Source organism: Patella vulgata, chromosome 1, assembly GCF_932274485.2.
Source record: "Patella vulgata chromosome 1, xgPatVulg1.2, whole genome shotgun sequence".
Taxonomy (NCBI): domain Eukaryota; kingdom Metazoa; phylum Mollusca; class Gastropoda; family Patellidae; genus Patella; species Patella vulgata.
In genome coordinates, this window is record NC_065879.2 from 60,753,771 (window position 1) to 60,777,464 (window position 23,694).

A 23,694-nucleotide genomic window follows, 5' to 3' on the forward strand; every position below is an offset into this window, starting at 1 on the left:
TTCCCTGATCATAATGGTAGATTTGAAACTGAATAGGGTTTCCCATGCATGACTTGCAAGATATCATTGTTTTAGAACAGAAATTTGCTTACCAAGTGAATTTCTCACAGGTCGAGTATCAGATGTTTGAGAAAGACTTAGTATATCCTATCTTGTTCACAGCACAACTTGAGCATTGGGTTTGTACTATGGGCCATGTAGTGGAATTTACAAGAATTTACATGGTTTACTAAATTAACTAAAGTGTTTTGTTTGTTTGTAAACTGTTAGATTTCACTTAGGAAAGGGCTATAGTTCAAAAACTTGATCTCTTACATCCTGAATTCAGCATTTCCAGAAGATGGCACACACTTTTTGTGAGCCCTGATGCATGTGGTAGAATTCATTGTGTGCACCTTTCTGGTTGAAAGTAACTATTGTATTGATTTCATGTTTACAATTATTTCAGTACCGCCACGAGTTGAGAATCCAGGAACTATTGATAAAACAGAAGTAATGACCAATCAGACGATCAAATTAACCTGTCCTGCTACGGGCATCCCACTACCAGAGATCACATGGTTTATAGATAATCAGCCAATCAAATTCAACACCAGTAAATATACCCTACTTAATGCTGGTTGGTTGTTGACGATTGCTAATGCTGATGTTTCTGATAGTAATAGATATATCTGTAGAGCTGAGAACATTGCTGGAGAAAATGAGAAGGTTTTTGATGTGGAAGTTTTAGGTGAGATTTAAATATTTTATTCAATAGGCCTTCAATGAGCTAATAGTCTTGATGATTCAGCCTCGTAGTCTTTGTTAAAAATTGTGAATCAAGCAGAGTTATTTTCTCTATCATGTAATTGATACACATCAATATACTCAACTATGTGCGTAAAATGCCTAGTCATTGGCATTAGTAATGTCCAATTTAAGGTCGATCACAGCCTTTAATTGTTATACGCCCACATTGAAAAGGGGTCATATATTGTCGTCAATGAATTTTGATATCTTGAACAGCTAAATTCATGATATTAAATGTTTTGTATACTAAACGTTGGCATGGGCCAGAACTAAAAGCCAAACAAATTCTAATGATTTTCTGATAATTACTTAATGAGTTGTTACTCTTCATCAGATTTTAGTGTATTATAAATGTTTCATTACCGACAACAGAAAAAATATGCGACAACTCTTGTTGACTGCCTGGACGACTTAGCTGCTATGGGCTTATGTTTCGTTGCCTGGCAACCTATCTTTACAATATATATTCAAATCATTAGTATTCCAGAAGTTCAACTCCTTTTTAAAGGTTTGACAATGCATGGTGTCTATTTGGGGTGGGGCCCACCCTCTGAGTTCCGATAAAATTGCTAAACTTTGCATCCGGAAACACGCTTACAGCCTTTAATTGTTTACAATATTTATTCAAATCTTTACGTGTTCCTAAGTTCAGCTCCTTTTTAAAGGCTTTATTGATGATGCACAGTATCTGTTTGAGGTGGGGGTGGGGGGGGCACCGTTTGAGTTCCGAGAAAATTTGTAATATTTTACATCCGGAAACACCTTTTCCTGCACTCTGAGCAGAACTTAATTTAACACCCCCAATGTATGGAAGGGTATCGCTGCCAATATTAAATGCTCTGTGACAATGTCGTTTCTATTGATTATATGTACAAAGTCTTAATACTGATAATGATACCTCTAAGGCAAGAGTTAAATGTAAAACGTCAAATGATAAGCGTTAAATGACAAATGTTTTGTGGGAAAATGCTTTTTTTGACATGTCTACAATTTAAATTTCTCTCATTACATTTTACATTTGCGCTCTGCCACATCCCATTTGTCCTTCATGCTTTCTACATAGCAGCTTTCGCACAGCATCAACTTTCATATGCAAATGTAGAAATACGGAAAACACGGCACACTATAAACCAGCACACTATAAGGATATTCACCGTGCGATAACAGTAAATCAAGCTGGCACACTATAAGAAACTATTTAGACGGCCATGCGTAATCATGAATGTGCCAGGAAATAAATGATAGATTCAAAGAGCTAAAGAAACATACTTTCCTGTAACTTATAACATAATAACTGGAATTTATTAATACCCGTATTTTGATATTTTAAACAACCCCATCCCACTTTTTCCGGTCTCTCTATAAACAGTTTAGTACAGCCTTATTAACTTTGATCCATTTGAAAAACAAAACAACATCTAAGCATTGTGCCCAACAAATAAATAATACATTTAAAGAGAGGAATGACTATACATTTTTACACGCCCACATTTTCATGTAGTAATATATTGTCGTCGCCCCTTTCCGTCCGTCCACAATTGTTTGTGAACACTCTACAGGTCACACTTTTTATCCGATTTCAATGAAACTTGAAACATAGGTTTATCACCCTAAGATCTTGGTTCCTTTAGATATTGGCATGTATCGGTCTGTAACTTCATGGATTATGGCCCCTGATCGTCCAATACAGCTTCAGAATTTATTAGCATAATATCATCTGATATAGAGGAAAATATTTTGGCAAATATTCAACAGAGCCCAACATTAGGCATTATGGTAGAGGAAAGTACAGATTTGTCTAGTGAAAAACATTGGATAGTGTACATAAACTATACTAAAGATGGTACGTGTAAAACAGCTTTTGTAAAACTTATTGAAGTACACTGCGCCACAGCCGACTCTCTAACAAAGAATATTCTTGCTTTTTTAAATGTGAACAAAATTGATGTAAATAAAATATTTGGGATTGGCTCTGATGGGGCGGCAGTTATGATGGGGAAAAGGGCTGGTGTTGCTGCTTTATTGAAAAAACAAAACCAATATTTGATAGAAATGCACTGTGTTGCCCACCGACTCGCTCTTGCTATTGTTGATGTAGCCAAGCACAGTCCCAATGTCAATTTTATGAAACTACATACTTCAGAAGATCCCCCAAAAACTTGTCCCAGTTAAGAATATGGCAGGAGATTTTAGATGAACCGAAAGTGAAGCAGTCAGAAGTACATCGTGTCCGCTGGCTATCAATGACAAACACAGTGGAAAATATAGCAAATACAATGCCTTCTCTGTTGAAAGTGGTAACGGCCGAAGCCCATAGAGACATAAATGCCCGGTCTATATATAATACTATCTGTTCATATAATTTCATGTTTTATACGGCCTTTTTACGCGATCTGTTTGGCAGTATAGGTGCCCTGAGCCGTTCTCTGCAAGTTCGAGACCTCTCTTACGAGAACATAAAGATAAACGTTGATAGCTTCCTATCCTCCCTGACATCTACACACCTGGGAGAAACTCCAATATACGGTCCAAAAATGTTACAATTCCTAGAAGATACGTGAGATAATAACACATATATGGGGGAAGAATTAAGGAAGGAAAAGGGTGACAAGCGCCTGCAAGATGACGTCATCTCTGTCGTAAAAACAATTGTCAATAATATAACCGACAGGTTCCCCGACAATACTAAAATGGCTGCATTCCGGATTTTTTCACCCAAAAATTACCCGGACAATGCCCAACTACCAACATTTGGGACAAAAGAGCTATCAATATTATTAGAACATTTTTGCGACGACAGACAGTCATCAACCACTGGTGTTAGCCCGCCGATAAATCGCCTTGAAGTGGAGGGAGAATGGTCTGTCTTCAAGACGATGGTCAAAGAAAATTACTCCACGCTGAGTTATAGCGACTTACTCAACCGATTGACAACATTAGGATTGGCCGACCAGTATCCTAATATGATTCGCCTAATGGAGATTGGTCGTGTTTTGCCCGTTAGCAGTGTTGATTGTGAGCGCGGATTCTCATGCCAAAATGTAATAAAAACCAAGTTACGATGTTCCTTGAGCATGAAAACCCTTGACAAACTAATAAGGATTTCTATGGAGGAACCGCCACTTGCCGAATTTCAACCAGCACATGCTTTACAGAAATGGAAGTCTAGTAAAAACCGACGAGTATATGTTGTAAATAAATTACGAAAATGATTCAAATTTTGATTTGGGTCAGTTTTTCCAGTAATTGTCTAATTAACTACCTGTCACATTTATGGAAGGGATTTCAGGTTGTAAAAGTTAGAGTCGTGAATGGATTCACAAGTTGTTGAAAAATGTGACCTATGTAGTTAATGTCTTGTAGTCTATTCAATCTACGTTAAATTTAGGGCAACCTAGAACAAATTGAAACAGAAAGTTTCTTGGCACTGTTGTGTTCGTGGGATCATCCTCTACAAAATATCTGATTTTTGGTCCGGGGAAAGGGCTTAATTTGAATAAATTCAAAATGGCCACCAAATGTACCTTTGGAATCTCATAACTCCTTTAATATTTATTTCTCACTTTAAAAATTCATTACAGATAGAGACATTACCCCTGCGTGTAAGAATATCATGTTAGAAATTATCATAAATGAACCTCATGACGTCATCACGTCTTATTTTGACATTACATGATGATATCAGTATACACTTTTCAAAGACGTGACTGAGCTCCTTGGAAGAAGTTAACCAATAGAAATTGAAATGTAAATAATCATATGGGCATTAAATTACCGGTACAGTTCAGTCCTGAATTGTACCATTTCTTGTAAAGTCTTAGTAGTCTATCACATGTCCCAAATAGGGTTTACCTTATTCAAGTTCGAACTTTTCTTGCTCCTGCACAACACCTTTACATTCGCTGCCGGATTCAGTATACTCTAAACTCTGTGACTCACTGGTGCTGTGTCACATTCTATTTTACAGCCACAATTGATGCTTTTGAGGATTGTCTCTGGAGCTGGTACAGAGTCAATTATTCTGGGCTCTAACTTGTCTTTCGCATGTCTCCATCCCCACTTTTCTGGGCTTGATTAACCACCCCTCCCCATTCACAACTGCACCTGGTCTGGTAGTACACACAGAAACTATACCTTGCAACATCCGGGTTCAGCGTCAAGTTCTGAATCTGGACACAGCTTTTCACAACCGTTTCACTGAACTTTCTCATGCTCAAGCTTTCTAGTGTTTGAATTGTTTGTCCACCATATAAACACAACAGGATCTCTCCTCCTGCAGCGTTAATTCCATCATTGGGGGATTGTTTGCGGACAAAGACATCAGTGTGTTTGCAGAAAGCTCAATCCTCTTGAATCTTTTTGAAAGCGACTCCTTTGCCATTCGAAACAATCCCGTTGTTGTGTCTAACCCTGCTATGCAGGGGCGTGCTGGCAGGGAGTTTAGGAGGACGGTGTCTTCCCAGGCCCCCATTAAACAATAAGTCCACCTGTATAAGCGGGCCCCCCTGAGAGCTCTAATTTTCACGCCGAATCCCCTCAAAAAATTGAGAGTGCACACGCGAAAAATCATACATACACAACGATTAGTAAAATATATTATACTGACGTGCAAATGTCTGTCACCTTAAGGTGAAATGGTCTTTGATACATGTATTCATGCCTCGATATGTATAAGATGCAATTTATTATTTGGAAAGAAATACATTGTATTAGCATTATATTAAGCAGACCTGTCATGAGTGTCTTGTGTAGTACAGTAGTACCGGTATGTCTTATAGTCAAAATAGCAGCATAAATTTGGAAAATATGATACCTAGATTTCTCCCAGAAGTGCTTGCAAAACGCGTTTCCCGTTGTCAAGTTGTCATGCTATGGCATGCACAGGGGAATCATCATATGATATGGAAGGTCCTGTGCATCATCTTCTCACCCAATTGTTCTCGATCTCAAGTTGATTTTCAAACAACCATCTTTTGACTTATTATCAAGTTGTGTATCCTTGTCAGACCTAAAATACCAGCCTGTGCATCTTTGGCTTTGCAAGATGCAACAGTAGAACCAAGAGGAACTATCTTACAGAGTACTTCGATTCCTGTCTAGGCAATGAGCATATTGACATCCCCATCCCCATTATCGTCTTCAAGTTGTTCACACAAAATATCTATGACGTTCTGCTTATTGACAGAGTTTGATACCTTCCGTTTGTGCATGCTATCGCTGGGTGTGATACAACATCCAGATTGTTTAGAATTGGAAAAAGTGTCCCTTTCAAAAATAATCAAGAGGGTTCGAACTTTGAACTGTGTTTTTGTGGTGCGCTAACAAATTAAACACTAGAACGCTTGAGCATGAGAAAGCTTATAGGGAAAAGGTAGTTAAAACCTTGTCCTATATCAAGATTCAGAACTTACCGTCAACTCCAGATGTTGCAAAGTATCATGGTTTCCGTGTGTACTACCCGATGCAGTTGAGAATGGGGAAGGGTGGTGAATTAAGCCACAAAAAGAATTTGGAAAAGATACAGATAAATAATATTTGGGACATGTGATATACTACCAAGACTTTAGAAGAAATGAGACAATTCAGGACTGCACAGTTTTTTAATGTGAATGTGATTATTTACCTTTAAATTTCTATCAGTTAACTTCTTCCAAGGGGCTAAGTCATTTTTTTTAAAAAGTGTATGCTGACATCATTTAACATCATTTAGATTCATTTATACTAATTTCTAACATGATATTCTGACTCACAGGATTCATGTTTCTATCTCTAATAAATTTATAAAGTGAAAACTCCATATTAAAGGAGTCATGAGACTCGAATTTATGTAAATTACGTCCTCGCCCCGCCCAAAAATCAGAGAACTTTGGATATGTTGTAGAGGATGATCCCAGATGATGTGTAAAACAAAGGTTCAATGTAATGATTGGTAGTGTTAGGAAGTGAGTACTAAATGCGCTTAATGGGCTTGTGTAACCCTCATTTAAGGAATTCCACTGTTGAATTGTATGAGTGACTAATTGGTAATAGCAACGATCACATACCCCTATAACTTATGCATGTATGTGGATACAGCTATCCAGGCACTTAGAAATAGCATGGAATTTTGGGACTTGGAAAAAAAAAACATATGGAAGCTAAAAGTACCCCAAAGCTTCAGAACTAGGTTAAAGATTTTAGAAGTCATCTACACAGAATAAACCCACTTGATTCACTAAGATAATCTGGGGAAGCTCCTTTGATTTGACCCTGAAGAAGTTAGTATTTTTTACTGATTAAAAGTTGGATAAAACAATGTTTTTTTGATATTGTATTCTGTTAATTAATATCAATGCATCATGTCAGCAGTTGGCTTGTGAATGCGATAGAGGTTACAGTGTTTGACAGATCTTTTTCAAATTTGGTGATCAGCATTTCCAGCATTGGGGTCATGAGAGGACAAACCCTATTGATATATTCAACATTCCATGGCCTTTTATACCAGAGTTATGCCCCCTTTTCCAAAAACATGATACAGACTATACTTTTTATCATCTAATTACGTTTAAATTTAAACATAGTGTTTATGTTGATGAGAGAAAGAATCCTATTGGGCGTATGTTTCATTGCATGGCAACCTAGCTTTTGTCAGGACGTGGAACCATGTTTTTGATTTGCCTAAAAAATGTTAATAGAAAGACCATGGTTATTTACACTACTACAAATGATGAGATGATGCTATGTTAATTTTTATACGCCCACATTGAAATGTGGTCGTATATTGTCATCGCCCCCGTCCATCCGTCTGGCTTCCACAATTGACTTTAAATTTATACACAGTGTTTAAGGTCATGAGACGAAGAAGCCTATTGATTTTCAACGATTTCCGATAATTACTGCCAGAGTTATGGCCCTTGATCACTTTGAAAAATCTTGTGGACGCTCTAGAGGCTAAAGTTAATATTCGATTGACTTTAAATTTATACACGGTGTTTGAGGTCATGAGACGGAGAAGCCTAGTGATTTTCATTGATATCGGATAATTAGGGCCAGAGTTATGGCCCTTGATCACTTTGAAACATCTTTTGACGCTCTAGAGGCTTATGTTATCATCCGATTGACTTTAAATTTATACACAGTGTTTAAGGTCATGAAATGAACAAGCCTAGTGTTTTTCAATGATATCCAATAATTAGGGCCAAAGTTATAGCCCTTGATCACTTTGAAATATCTTGTGACGCTAGAGGCTTATGTTATCATCCGATTTACTTCAGACTGCTACACAGAGTTTAAGGTCTTGAGACGAACAAGTATATTGATTTTCAATGAATCAGCTAAATCCATGATATTAAATGTTTCGTATGCTAAACGTTAGCATGGGGCAGAACTTTATTAAAACCAAACAAATTCTAATGATTTTCTGATAATTACTTATTTAGTTGTTACTCTTAATCATATTTTAGTGTATTATAAATGTTTCATTACTGAAAAAAGTAAAAATATGTGATAACTCTTGTTGACTGCCCGGACGATTTAGCTGCTGTGAACGTATGTTTCGTTGCCTGGTAACCTATCTTTATCTTTTTCAGTTCCACCAAAAATCAACCGTGAAACCAGCGATCCAAATCCTAATGTGGTTGTCAATACAACAGCAGTCATCAACTGTCCTGTTACTGGTATTCCTATACCAGAAATTTTATGGTATAGGAATGGAGTTCTACTAGACAGCACGGTTACGCCTCGTTTTGAGATTCTCGGTCAAGGACGGCAACTTAGAATTCACTTATCCCAAGTTCAAGATCGTGGACGTTACACATGTTTATCCAGGAATCGTGCTGGTGAAGATTCAGTAGATTTTAGTCTCAGTGTATTTGGTATATATAATTTATTCTTAGTGTATTTGGTATGTGATAGCTGTTTTAATCGCAGTGTATTCGGTATATATAATTTAATCACAGTGTATTTGGCTTGTGATAGGTGTTTTAATCGCAATGTATTTGGTATATATAATTTAATCACAGTGTATTTAGTATGTGATATTTATTGTCCCCCGCCTTTTGAAGAAAGCAGGGGACTATTAAAATGGGTTCGTCCGTCTGTCCGTCGGTCTGTCTGTCATTATGCCTGGTCATAGTAGAATGTTCAAACTTTGTGTAGCCATTCATTAGGTGAATGCCTTGATGGAGTTCGATGATAAACATTGTCTGCAATCTGATTGGTTGATTCTTTGGGCACGATAACTTTGTTTTTAATTTAGTGAGAGTGATATGAAACTCCGAGCATAGATTCATTATATCATTACCTCGACTAAGTTCGATGATGACAATTTTCTGCTTAGGTTAAAGCTACATTTTAATATTTTTAAGTTATATTTTTAAAATGTATTAAAATAAAGCCTTAAAATCGATGCTATGTATAAACAGTCCTACCTTGATAAAGAATAATCCTATTAATCCTATAATTCACTATTGCCAGTTGAGAAATTGGCAAAAATATCATTTTCAACTTCAAATTCAAACATTTGAAGATAGCTATTCCATGGTAGGGAATAGAAAAACAAGGGAGGTAATTAGGAGGTAATTGTGTTATTATTTCCGGTGTGAAACATTTTTGAGTGTGAGAATGATTGCTATGATCGTATAATAGTGAGTTGACAACATAGCAGCAGTATTGGAACCGAACGTTCGTCACAGAGTGCTAGTTACGTAAATAAGTATATCTTTCTGTGCATTTTGTTACATATGACAAGTGCCTTATGAAGTATGTGTGTCGTCTTTGGTGAAAGAAAATGCTGCAGCAACCATTCCTTGGTTTGAATGACAGATATGATACGGCTTTTTTAACTTCCAGTTTCACGTATGGACTTATGTATTTTTTCACATTCTAGCCTACTTTACTTATCACCTACAGTGTCATTTTTATCGATAAACAGTTGATTTTAATGCGCCTATTCATTGTTCATATTTGAAGGCAAACAAATATAGTTTTACAGGACGAATTTGTGACCTCACAAATAATTATGGAAGTCTGTAATTATTACGGATGAAAACATACAAGTGGGTGGGTCATGAGAAACAAACAATTAATTAACCGTGGCCTTAGAATGTCTTGACTGAGTTCAGTGATTAACACTTCAAGCTAAAGCTAAGCAAAGCTAAGCAATTTAATTGGTCGATGCTTTGGGACAAGATAACTTTGATTCTATCTGATAGAGAGTGATGAAACTTAGTGCATAGTTGATAATCAGTTTGATTGCTTGATACTTTTGAAAAAAATAAATTTACTATTAATTAATATGTGTCATCTATTTATTTTCGGATTTGGGCGTGGGACATCAGCTTCACTGTTGGCTTGTTCTATTGAATTTTAGTCATTTTTTCCCTTGAAATGTTGGGAACTTTGTAGAATCTTGTGAACACCCTAACTATTAATACTATCATCTGATCTGTTTGCAATTTATATGCATTTTTCAAATTAGTGAAATGGTTTCTCCCCTCCGGTTTTAGAAAATATTTTGACCTAAATCAATGATGAGTTGCTCCTTCAATTATGAATTAATAATGCTGTGTGTCCATATAATTCTCATTTTTATTTTTTAGTTCCTCCGTCTATTGATTCCCAGGGAATAAATCGCAAACCTAAAGTTGTTGCTAACAGCTCTGTTACCATAGATTGTCCTGCATCCGGAGTCCCGCCTCCTAAAGTCACATGGTACAAGAACTCTCAGGTAATCAACATCATTGGTAGTCGCCATCTATCAGTGGTCAATCAAGGTACACAACTTGTTGTTCAGAGTGCCAATATTGAGGATGCCGGCCGATATACCTGTGTAGCATCTAACGAAGCAGGAGAAAAGGAAGAGAATTTTGACCTGGAAGTTCAAGGTAAGTGTAACAGTGGTTAAATTCACATCTAGACACTAGTGTTTCTTCGGGATCTCTAACAAGGGAGGAATTTGGTGCAATGGTTATAAAGAGACCCGAATTGTGCATCAAGTCCTTGTGACCTTGCATAAGACACTACACCCCTGCATTCCAGTCTACCCAACTGTAAATTTTTACTGGTATGCAATTACATAAAAAGAATTGTTGTGCTTTTTGAGCAGCATTTGGAACTCTTTCTAAGATTTTTAAAGAGATCAGTGGTAAAGGGAGGTGATCAGGCCGGGGTAGTAATTGTATCACTTTGAGCACAACCCCTGTTGAAATAGCACATTATTATTATTTATTGTACATAGAATTGTAAGATTATCGCCTAAACAGTAAATGAGAAAGTGCTTCTTTGAAAGATCTAAATAGTGTATACTGACATGGACTATAGCTACTAAACCTACATATAAAAAATTTCAATGCTTCAACGTATTCATTGAGGAGTTGATATAATCTTCGCCATGTTCTGGATATTTCTGTTGAGTTCAGAATAATGACTTGATTGTCAAGTGTGGTCATTTAAAACCACAACTAATATCTGCCTGGTTTAACAAACGCTTCAAACTGATAGGTGGCTAAAATCTGATTAATAAAATACGATCAAATGGTGAACTACCTATTATTGACAAGGTTCGTGTATATCTGTCTAGTCTGTGTAGAGATGAGTATCCAAAACCTAAAATTTGGAGTGTTAAAAAGTTTGGGGCACATCAGGCCAACCCTGTTAGATTTATGAGCCCTGCTTTTTACGAAAAATGTGAAATATGGAGAATATAATCAACATATTAAACAATGTATATTTTAATCATTTTTCATTATCCTCATTGACCAATAATTGGATGAAGGATGAATCCTATTGATTTTCCCTGTTCTCTGTCCATCTCTTGCAGAATGTGAGCATATCTTGCATGGCAACCGCTTGTTTGAAAATTGGGTAATATCATCAAATGTACTCCCCTAAATCAAAGTTATGATTTGATATTTTCCAGTTCCGCCCAGTATTCCTGATTTTGGTATTGTGACGGATCCGAAAGTTGTTGAGAATGATTCGGTAGTCTTGGACTGTCCAGCTCTTGGTTTACCAATACCTGAAGTAAATTGGCTACAGAATGGACAACCCCTTGACTTTGAAGAGAATCCCCACATTTCCATAGTAGAGAATGGTAGACGACTTGTTTTTGACGGTACTGAGGTTTCTGATTCGGGAACATACACCTGTATCGCATCAAATGAAGCCGGAACTCAAGAAAAACAATATAACTTAGAAGTACGAGGTAAGTGTGATTTGCGTAGATTATACTTTCCCGTCTTTAACTCCAATAAACAACCTCATAAAATCATGTATCCTTGAAAAATTAAATTTTCCAAAAATAGTCCATTACTCTCAATTTTATTACTTGTATGATATTTTGCAGTGCCTCCATCAATAGATGCTGAATCTGTAGATGATAATCCACGTGTTATAAAAGGTCATACAGCCACAATACATTGTCCTGTTACGGGTATACCATTTCCTGATATAATGTGGTTAAAGGACGGACAACCAATTGATGAAGGTTTACGATATAATATTATAAATCGCGGAATGCAATTACGTATACAAGATACCACAGAAACTGATTCAGCACAATATAGTTGTAGAGCTACCAACCCAGCTGGTTCTGATCGAGCTGAATTTGATTTAATTGTACTTGGTAAGTCTAGGTTTTTCAATTAATGTGCTTTTGTTATACACCCACATTTATTGTGGACATAAATGGTCGTCATCTTGGTGCGTGCGGCCTGTCCATAAACAGGTATACTTCGTTCGAGCATAAGGAAGAACTATATTTTTCAGTTATTAATTTTGGAGATATCTTGCCATGGCAGAGAAAGTTTTTCAACATTTTATAAACTGGTTTCCTCCTTGTCAGTCGTTCGGAAGTCCTATGTATATGTTAGAATGCTCATATAAGAACCAGTTGAAAATAGATGAAGATTAAATGGAAACACTGTTGTCCTGGCAAAATTTCCGTCCTAGCAAACTGCATGGCATATGCCCATCTTTATTAGCCTAGTTAAGCAGAAAAGAAAGAAGGATGTTGAACCCTATTTTGTTTAATTTTCATTACATTTGATCATACAGGACAAACAAACTTCTTGATAGAATTCTTTTAAATCTTAGGTTTGTAAATTAATTTCAAATGCTTTTTGTAAATTTAACTTTCGTTTGCATTTTGACTGTTAAAGTGCCACAAGAAAGTTCTGATTGAAATTTGTTCAAATTTAGTGGAATTGTTTATTTGAGACTGCAATAAAACATATCAATACTCAGAATTATCTGCCCATTTACATTCAAATCTCAATTTTCACACTTTTTGACAGTTTATAGTGGCTTTTCTAAAAACAAATTTGCCCTGCAGAATTTGTTGACAATTATTTCAGAACTAGTAGGGATGAGTTTACTGCTTGTCGGTTTATTAGGGATCCCCTGTATGTTATGATGATGTATCGTAGTAAAGGAATGAATGATAACCAATAAAGTGCAATCCAATTCATATATCCTTGTCTCAGTATTTTGGTTGTCAGTAATATGCTAGAAAGTCTTCTTAAACTGTAGACACTCTAGCATATAGCGTATACTCCATTAACTGGTTATTGAGCTATGAAATTACAATAGGAAAATTTAATAGCCCTCTTTATTGTATAGTTTCACATGTTTCTTTCATTGTAAAGAGTTGCATATATCTAAGACCATGAACTTTTGCTTAATTATAAGAATCAACGTCTTTTAAGATTAAAAAAAAAAATTGTCCTTTTCAGTTCCACCTGTGATTGATGAATCAAATGTTGTCTACAATCCAAAAGTTATCCAAGATCGTCACGTTATCCTCGAATGTCCAGTATCTGGCAACCCAAGACCTGAGGTAAACTGGCTGTTAAACGGTGAACCTGTGGTTGAAACAGATCGAATTCGTGTTGTTAAAAATAATCTGTTACTGGAGATAAATCGAGCACAGGTGGTGGACTCAGCAAGGTATTCCTGTATTGCTACTAACGAGGCTGGAGAACTAAGGAGAAATTTCCAACTTGAAGTCTTAGGTAAGCAAATCTCCTGTATGTTATTCAAATTCAGATAGCACCAGCTAGCTTGGGTGGGTAGGGGTTCAGGAGATGCATGTCAGATGTAATAAAATAAAACTGAATTATTCAACTCAATCACTCCATGTAACATAAATAAACAAATTTTGAAGATACACACCTGAAGTTGTCAATTTCAGATTCATTGCTTTTAGAGTAAAGATGTAAATAAATTTATATTTATATATTTCAGTGCCACCAACAATCGACAGAACCAAAATTAGCGACAACAAATCTGTCATACAAAATAAAACACTGTATCTGGATTGTCCAGTCTCGGGAGTTCCTCAACCTTCAATTATCTGGCTGCGTAACTCTGTTCCTCTGCTTGACTTTCCATATAAAAACCTACGATTGATGGATAACGATCGACGTCTTGAAATTAGTAACGCCCAGACAGAGGATGCTGGGATATACACATGTAAAGCAAGTAATGCGGCTGGAAGAGATAAAGTTGATACCAATGTTCTTGTTCATGGTACATATATCTTCGTCATGTTCCTAGGCAACCTAAGCCTGACACCTGTACAATGTTTATGAAGTCATTAGACTAAATACAGTATCAATGAAATAAGGACGCTTAAAATAGGGTTGTTCACTTAACAATTTTACTTGCTTTTGTTGAATATTTTGAGAGACTCTAAATCACGCAGATGTAGAGAAAAAAAATGCAAAATTTGGGAATGTCTGCGACCTCTGGGTGGTGGGTGGTCAAGTATGCACTGTTATCTGTGCAACACATGGAATTGATCCCACGCTTATCTCATGCCTATCCTATAGCTACTCCAATGCAGTGGATAAAATCATCTGGTTAGTTTTGAGTTGACATTAAATCTCTGCTTCTCTTGTAATTATTGCTCAATTTTATGTATATTTTAGTTCCACCGATAATAGCAGGACCAATAGGAGTAACTGATATTGTGGTGAAAGAGAACGAAGCTGTCAATCTTTACTGTAATATCACTGGTGTTCCTCTACCAAACATTATTTGGCTGAAAGATAACGAAATCATTGTTGATTCTCCAGAGTCAAATCTACGTATTTTATTAGATGGCCAGTTGTTAAAAGTTTTAGATGCATCGACAGAAGATACGGGACGTTATATATGTCAAGCTAAAAATGATGCTGGAGTGGCAGAAAAATTATATCAGTTGGAAACGTTAGGTAAAATAAATATTTGATACTCTCCTACTTTAACATTGTGTTAAGTTGCTAGAACCAATCAAAATCCAGAAAAAAGTTTTTTTTGTCAGAAACTCTAAAAGAAAACCATACATAATTTGTAGCATTATGTTGGTCAGTGTTTAAACCATTGGTATAAATTGTGACAGTCCTTTTTTCGGACACCACTGGGAGTTATATCTTCTCCGAAGATTGATTTTTATCTAACAGAAAACAATAAGAAAGATACTAGCTCCGTGATGTTTCAATCTCTCTTTGAAAGTTAAGATGAAAATATGGTGATTATTTTCCAATTTATACAGATGGTTCCAGATATGGTGATCCAGTAGTTTCTGGAATCATTTCTGTTCAACTTACTCCTGCTGCTTCTATATTTACTACTGAGCTTTAGGTCATTCTTCCGCTTTGGAGTTCATTCAGTCCTCTTCCATTTTAAAGCCTGTCTTATTTATTGGTTCTTTGTCCTCTTTAAATACAATTGAAAACAGCTTTTCAACACATTAGCAGCCATCTATAATCTGCTACTGAGTTTATTGGCAAGAACATTGTCCTTTGCTGTCTCCCCAGTATACTAAGCAGCAAAAGAAATGTCAAGAAAATGCCAAAGCCTTTGCCAATCCCTTCTAGGTCAATATTCGGACTATCTACAGGCTTCAGCAACGCTTTCGGGCCACCAACACCACGGATGATCGCCCCCGAACTGGAAGACCAAGGATTACAACAAGACGACAAGACCTCCATGTTGTTTGACAGCATGGGCAGAATCCCTTCACACAGGCATCTGAGACAGCATGTCAGACAGTGGGAACACACGGAAGACCCATCAGTACTGAAACAATGCGCCGACGTCTCACCAGAGACAACATCCATTGTGATAGACTTTACCGTGGACCGATCCTCACCCCTCACCATCAACGTGAACGTCTCCAGTTTGCCAAACAACACCAGAACTGGCACCACAGGCAATGGAGAACTGTTCTGTTCACAGATGAAAGTCGGTATTGCGTATCAACTACAGATGGCAGGTCCAGAATATGGCGTTGACGTGGCCGGCGTTATTCTGACCAATGTGTCATGGAACGTGACTCATGGGGAGGTCCAAGCATAATGGTTTGGTGTGGAATCGACCTGAACCAGAGAGTGGGTATTGTGGTGTTCTAAAATCTTGGTCCAGGAAGAGAAGGCGGCATCACAGCAGAGCGCTACATTGATCAAGCTCTCAGACCCCACATCATACCACATTTCGCACGTCATCGAAACAACGTTTTCCAGCATGACAAGGCCCGTGCCCACACCGCCAGAGTTACTCGGGACTTTCTACAGCAGAACGATGTCAACGTTATGCACTGGCCAGCCCTTAGTCCGGACTTAAACCTGATTGAACATCTTTGGGATGAAATTCAGAGGAGACTAAACACAGCCGATAGATTGCGCCAGGCTTTTCTGAGAGAGTGGTTCCAGGTGCCAATGACGTTCATCAATCGTCTGGTCCACTCCATGTACAGACGCTGCACTGCTGTTTTTGACAATCGCGATGGACACACCAGATACTGATGTATAGACTGTGTACAGACTCTAAACCTTCTTGTAATGTCTTGGAATTGTGATGAATTAATCACTAATGTGCCAACATACTGTTCACGAAAAATTGCTTTGATCCATTTAGTAAGTTGTTTTCTAGAATGATTTGATTAAAGTGCTTCTCTGATTTTGAAGTAGGAATGACGTTTTTTTTTTTGCTGTTTAGTATATTACAGGGAATGATCAATTAAGCAGACTTAACTGCCTAGTTTGTTTTATTTCTTCCTATATCACAAATTTTTAACAGATTTTAAATCTTCCAACAATTAGAATTTACAATATATATACACTGAAAGCCATTAAAAACGCAATGCGTAATCCGTGAAATATTTCTGGTAAATGTTTTCTTGGGCTTTCCTATCTTATTGCACATAGGTGAAACTTGTGATGGGTCTCTTTTTGTGGTGTTCTGGTGGGTCTGATTGAACCCAATATCAGTTCTCGGTAATGAACTTTTGTTCGTGCAAACGTAACACTTGTCTTTTTTCACGATTTTAAGCAGTCCGATGTCACACGTTTTCCACGTTCATTCCCTGCACTCAGGCTCTTTAAATACAGATCAAAATTTCAACATTCATCACTTCGGACAAAATGCCATGCCTTTCACAAGAAAACAGGAACAGAGCTATTGGCATGCTGGATCAGGGGGCTTCACAGGTAGCCATCGGCAGACACTTTAATGTCCACCCATCGACCATTGCTCGCCTCAGATCAACCCCGCTCTGGAGCGCCACATCCGACTACAGCATCTGCGCAACAGGTTCCAGTCAGCTACTGCTACTGCCAGGGGAACTGTTGGAACACGGCAACGTCAGATCAGCCCTCAAACAGTCCAAAGGCGCCTGGCTGCTCTTGGGTTACGCTGCCGTCGACCTTACTAAGGTCAAATCCTTTTGCATCCTCATCGACTTGCCAGACAGAACTGGGCCACAAATCAGGGGTATCTGCACAACACACCATGGCGAAATGTCATCTTCTCGGATGAATCCCGATTCAACCTCAGTTTTCCTGATGGATGTCACCGTATCTACCGACGTCGACATGAACGCTTCTTTGCTTGTAACCCGATCGAACACCTTTGGGATGAACTAGGACGACGGGTTCGAACTCAAGCCGTGCCACCACTAACTGTCTCAGAATTGGCACAGGTACTCCAAAATCATAGGCAAACAATCCCACAGCGTGTAGTGAGACATCTGTGCCAGTCTATGCCAAGGCGACTTCAGGCTTGTGTAAGAGCTCAGGGTGGACATACCCTTATTGACTTCAGCTGAACCCTGCTTTGTTTCATGGTTCTCTGACATTTCGGTTTTGTCACAAAACTTTTGTGCATTTGTAGTGAATTCTTTCATGAAATTATCCACAGATGCTTGTTATCATGATTTTGTCAATTGTTATGTACATTTGTTAAAAGTTGTTTGCAGTAAATATACTTTGAATTTGGCATTGCATTTTTAATGGCTTTGAGTGTATATTAAAATTTATAATAACTTTTTTTTTCTTTTCAAAACTTCTTTGTATAAACCAGGTTGGGCTATCGTTTTAAGACAAAAATATACGTTCAATTAAAATTTATAAACCAGGTTGGGCTCTCGTTTAAGATGAAAATATAACCAATTTCTTGGATTTATATTTTTTGTGTTTCCATGGAAACAAATTTAACCTATTTTTTTGGATGTACAATTTTGTTTTGGAGCACATCTCATAAACCATTTAAGATATCTTCACGAAACATTTTAATAAACATCAACCTATTATAATAGGTGTGCCTTTTGCTAATTTGGAGTTTCTTGGATTTATATTTTTTGTGTTTCCATGGAAACAGATTTGACATAGTTTTTGGTGTACAATTTTGTTTCCAGAGTATATAATTATTATTCCAGAGAATATCTCAGAAATTATCTCAAGATACCTTTATAACACTTTCACATTCATCTACCTATTATTTTAATTTCTAATGACCGTTCTGCCTTCACGATTTCGTTTCCGTAGCATATTTCATTATCCGTTCAAGAAATCTTTTTGAAACAAATTATTCTCTTGAATGATGTTTGAATTTTTACTACAGTGCCTTACAGTGCCTTGCCGCACTACTGTTATCAAAGTATGAATCTTCTGACTAGTCCCATTGATGTTCCAAGAAGTTGTTTTTATACGCCCACATTTTCATGTGGACGTATATTGTCGTCGCCCCTGTCCGTCCTTCTGTCCGTCCGTCCGGACGTCCACAATTTGTTTGTGGACTCACTACAGGTCACAATTCTTGTCCGATTTTGACGAAACTTGAAATATAGGTTTATCCCCAAAAGATCTCGGCTGCTTTCGATATTGGCATGTATCGGATCGAAACTTCATGGATTATGGACCCGGTTTGTTGGAAAAATCACGTTTTTAACTTGTGGACCCTATAGAGGTCACAATTTTTATCCGATTTTGTTGAAACTTGACATGTAAGTTTATAACCAGAAGATCTCAGTTCCTTTCGATATTCGTGCATATCGGACCGTAACTTCCTGAATTATGGCCCCTGATTGTACGAAAAATCGCGTTTTTAGCTTGTGAACCCTATAGAGGTCATAATTTTTATCTGATTTAAAAACCCGTATTATTATATCACCATTACACCCTAAGAAAGGTTGAGTTCGAATTTGAATCCGATTTTGATGAAACTTGAAATGCATGTTTATAACCCAAAGATATTGGTTCCTTTCAATATTTGAGCATATCGGATTGTAACTTCATGAATTATGGCCCTTGATTGTAGGAAAAATTACTTTCTTTTTAGCTTGTTCTCTATCCATCTCTCAAAAATGTGGGCGTATCCTGCCTGGCAGCCGGTGGTTCATTATCCAATCACTTGCAAGGGCACAGGATCGTGATGACTAGTCATCTTGTTTATATTTGAAATATTTATGCATATAAATTTTATTATATGCCCACATAGAAATGTGGACGTATATTGCCCCCGTTCGTCCAGCCGTCATCGTTCACAATTTCTTGTGAACGCCAAAAGTTATCATCCAGTTGTTTTAAAATTGATATATGTTGTTTACATTAGTGACCATAGGGGGTTCTGATTTAGGGGGTTTTGACCTATTTTAATTTCAATAATTTCCGTGTATGATGTCTAGAGTTATGGCCCTTGTTTCACTTTGTTGAACCATGTGAACACTCTAATGCCGAAAGTTAACATCCGATCTTTGTGAAATTTATATGCAATATTTAAATTAGGGAAACAAAGAATCCTATTGAATTTCAGCTATTTCCGTTTATTACTTCTAGAGTTATGGCCCTTGTTTCACTTTGTTTATTCTTGTGAATGCTCTAACCCCAAAAGTTATCATCCTATCTTTCTGAAATTTATATGCATTATTTGAATTAGTGAAACGAAGAAGCCTATTGAATTTCAGCCATTTCTGTTCATTGCATCTAGAGTTATGGCCCTTGTTTCACTTAATTGAACCTTGTGAACGCTCTAACGCTAAAAATTATCATCCAATCTTTCTGAAATTTATATGTATTATTTAAATTAGTGACACAAATAAGCTTATTGAATTTCTATTTATTATGTCTCGAGTTACGGCCTTTGTTTCACTTTATTGAACCTTGTGAACGCTCTAACATCAAAAGTTATCTGCCAATCTGTATGAAATTTACATGCGTCATTTAAATTAGTAAAGAGAAGAATCCTATTGAATTCCAGCTATTTCCGTTTATTACTTTTAGAGTTATGACCCTTGTTTCACTTTGTTCAACCTTTGTCAACCTTGTTAATGTTCGATTGATGAAAGTTATCATCCGATATGTATTAAATTTATATGCATCATTTAAATTTGTGAAACAGAGGTCTATTGAATTTCAGCAATTTCCGTCAATAATTTCTAGAGTTATGGCGGTTGTGAACCTGTGAACGTTTGAATGACAAAAGTGATCATCTGATCGGTATGAAATTTATATGCATTATTTAAATTAGTAAAACGAAAAATCCTGTCAAATTTCAACAATTTCTGTAGATTACTTCCAGAGTTGAGACCCTTGTTTCAGTTTGTAGAACCTTGTGAACCCTCAAACAGCAAAAATTATAATCTGATCTGTATGGAACTGTCTTGTAAAGGCCCCCAATTACCTACAAAGGAATAAATATGCGACAACCCTTGTTGACCGCTCGGCGATTTATCTGCTGTGAGCAACCTATCTTTTACTTATATGTGATATTTTATTTATGTGTATAAATGTATTACTGTGATATCATTTAGTTAGTCTCAGCTGGATGTGCAACAAAACACCATTTCATTTCATTTCATTTAAATTGTAACAGTACTGATAGGTGGCTCCAATAAACTTAGCTGTTGGTGAGCGATCATTAGCTTTGTTGTGATATGTATATTTAATGATCAATATTTTCACTTCAAATCAGAATTAAGTCAAAACTGGATTTTTATTTGTTGAAAACTGAGATTTTGTATTAAAAAACCTGCTAGGCTTTTCATTTTACTCAATTTGTTTTCAGTCCCTCCAAAAATAAATGGATCAGGAGAACTACAGGTAGTCCCTGTTATCATGGATCAATCTGTTAGACTCGAATGTCCAGCTGCAGGCATTCCTCCACCTGTTATACGCTGGTATCGTCAAGGTAAACAGATACCTCTCTACGGATTACCAAACATCAGAATTGTGGAGAACGGACATGCTTTGATTGTCGTCAGTGCCCAGTTTTTAGATTTTGGTGATTATAGTTGTCGAGTACAGAATGATGCTGGAGTGGATAATCTAGAGTTTCTTCTTTCTATATTAGGTAAATTTTACCTTTATTTTGTTTCATCAAAACCAACGAAAAATTTGATTGTGTAGAGTTCAACTTTAGACTAATCTGCTCTTAAAGTTAAAATTGATGGATTTTAAGTTTTTAAAAAAGTATAACCTTTCAGAAGTTTAAAAATTTTGCACTTTACATTTCACTGATAGGGTGTGTTTTACCTTAAGCACTAAATTTGTATTTTCACTGACTTTATATTTTAGTTCCACCAGAAATAAGAAGTGGACCGCGTCAGGTTGCAGCCGTTATTGATGCTAAGGCTGTTTTAGAATGTAAGACGAGTGGACAGCCTCGACCTAAAATCACATGGGAGAAAGATGGGAAACCTTTCCCCTCAACCGGATTACGTCATCGTATGTTGGCGTCTGGTTCATTAGAATTTGTTGGGGTACGTATTGAAGATACGGGAGAGTATACATGTACCGCGTCTAACGACGCTGGTAACATCACCAGAAATATACAACTTAGTGTCTCCGGTAAGTTAACAATAATGATAAAACAATTTTATGAAGAAATGATATTCACCAATATGTCTCATTATTTGCTATAGTTAATCCCAGCAGATTATCGTTATATCAGTTATGATTTTAAAAATTATCTTTTTTTGTGTGACAGATGCAAAGTAGGGTTTTATATAAATTTTAAAGGGGGTCAAATTGAGGACAAAATAACTGTACAAGGGTTTTGGTTTTAACAGTTTAATACAACATTATATCCATCAAAACTTCTGAGAGTATACAACTATATCAAATGTACAGTCAGAAGTATAAAATCAATTTGTTCATTATTCATTAAAAGGACATATTACACTGTACAGTTTAAAGATAATTACATATATTGTTATTTAACATTATATCACTCTATCAATTAACGTTGAAAAATAAGGTTGGAGACCCATATTTTGGTGGGGTTGCGTGGCCTGATAATGGAAAACTTTTGATCATTCTTTACTGGTTGTTTTTCTTTCAGTACCAGCCATGATTAAAGAAATTGGTCCATCTGTAGTAAAGTCACCAATAGGGGAAGAGGTCATGTTATCGTGCGAGGTCGAGGGGTCCCCAAAACCCAAAATTCTATGGTTGAGAAATCGTGGCATTATCAACAGTGATGCCAGTGGTAATAATTTGTCTTTTAGCCATTTTGTTTAGGAATTTGATCCAGCCCTACACTGATATTAGTAGTTTGTCCAATCATGACACTGGTAGATCCAGTCTGACAGTGATATTAGCAGTTTGTAGACCCAGTCATGAACCTGGTAGATCCAGTCCTACACTGATATTAGTAGTTTGTAGATCCAATCCATGACACCGGTGTTTTTGTAGTTTGTAGGTTCAATTCATGATAGTGGTATTAGTAGTTTGTATATATGTATATCCAATCCACGACACTGATATTAGTAGTTTATAGTTCGAATATAAAGACCGTTCATACATTGATTATGCTCTCTAAAGACACTACTCCTTTTCACAGGATAAAAACCTTGACACTTGACTCAATGACAGACCTGATGATTAAAAGACCACTCAGCCTCCAGAAGGATATGTATGACAGAATTTAAAAGAAAAAGATTGATTAAATGTTTGATATTTTACAGCTGGTTATACTGTGATGGAGAATGGTTCCCTATATATTGAACGTGTAGAATTATATGATACTGGGGTTTATACTTGTATTGCTCAAAATGTAGCTGGTAATGATAACAGGGAGATAACTCTAGAAGTACAAGGTAAATAATTATTTTTACGCATATTAATTTGTGTTTATAATACAGAATTGCAGGTGTATTTCAAATGATAAATCACAAAAGAATAGGTTGGATAGTTTGGCTGAAATGCATCAATGATTCGACCTAGATGAGTTGAGCTTATAAACAGCTAATTGCAACTGTCAATTTTATACGCCTACATGTATATTGCTTGTAGACGCTCTAGAGGCTAAAGTAAACATCCAATTGACTTTAAATGTATACACAATGATTATAATCATAAGACGAAGAAGGCCATTGATTTTCAACAATTTCCAATAATTACTGCTTGAGTAACGGCCCTTGACCTCAATGAGAAATCTTGTGGATGCTCTACAGACCAAAGTTATCATCCGATTGACTTTCAATTTATACACAATTTATACACATTAAACATGTCATCAGACGAAGAACAGTTTCTGATAATTGTTGCTAAAGTTATGGCCCTTGATGACTTTGAGAAATGTTGTGGATACTCCCAGGACCCAAATTATTATCCGATTGACTTTAAATTGATACACAGTGTTTAAGGTCATGAGACAACAAAGTCTATT

General features: G+C 36.6%; 1 protein-coding gene across 1 annotated transcript in view; it reads left to right on the plus strand.

The window, feature by feature from the left end:
- LOC126831028 (hemicentin-1) overlaps positions 1-23,694 on the plus strand; it is a 147,675-nt gene that overhangs the window by 62,306 nt on the left and 61,675 nt on the right. Inside the window, exons 23-34 of the mRNA XM_050561639.2 lie at positions 449-730; positions 8,358-8,642; positions 10,368-10,652; positions 11,687-11,971; positions 12,113-12,391; positions 13,500-13,778; positions 14,011-14,295; positions 14,697-14,981; positions 21,091-21,375; positions 21,600-21,872; positions 22,366-22,512; positions 22,991-23,122. Coding sequence (XP_050417596.2) covers positions 449-730; positions 8,358-8,642; positions 10,368-10,652; positions 11,687-11,971; positions 12,113-12,391; positions 13,500-13,778; positions 14,011-14,295; positions 14,697-14,981; positions 21,091-21,375; positions 21,600-21,872; positions 22,366-22,512; positions 22,991-23,122 — 3,102 coding nt within the window. The remainder of the gene's footprint in view (positions 1-448; positions 731-8,357; positions 8,643-10,367; positions 10,653-11,686; positions 11,972-12,112; positions 12,392-13,499; positions 13,779-14,010; positions 14,296-14,696; positions 14,982-21,090; positions 21,376-21,599; positions 21,873-22,365; positions 22,513-22,990; positions 23,123-23,694) is intronic.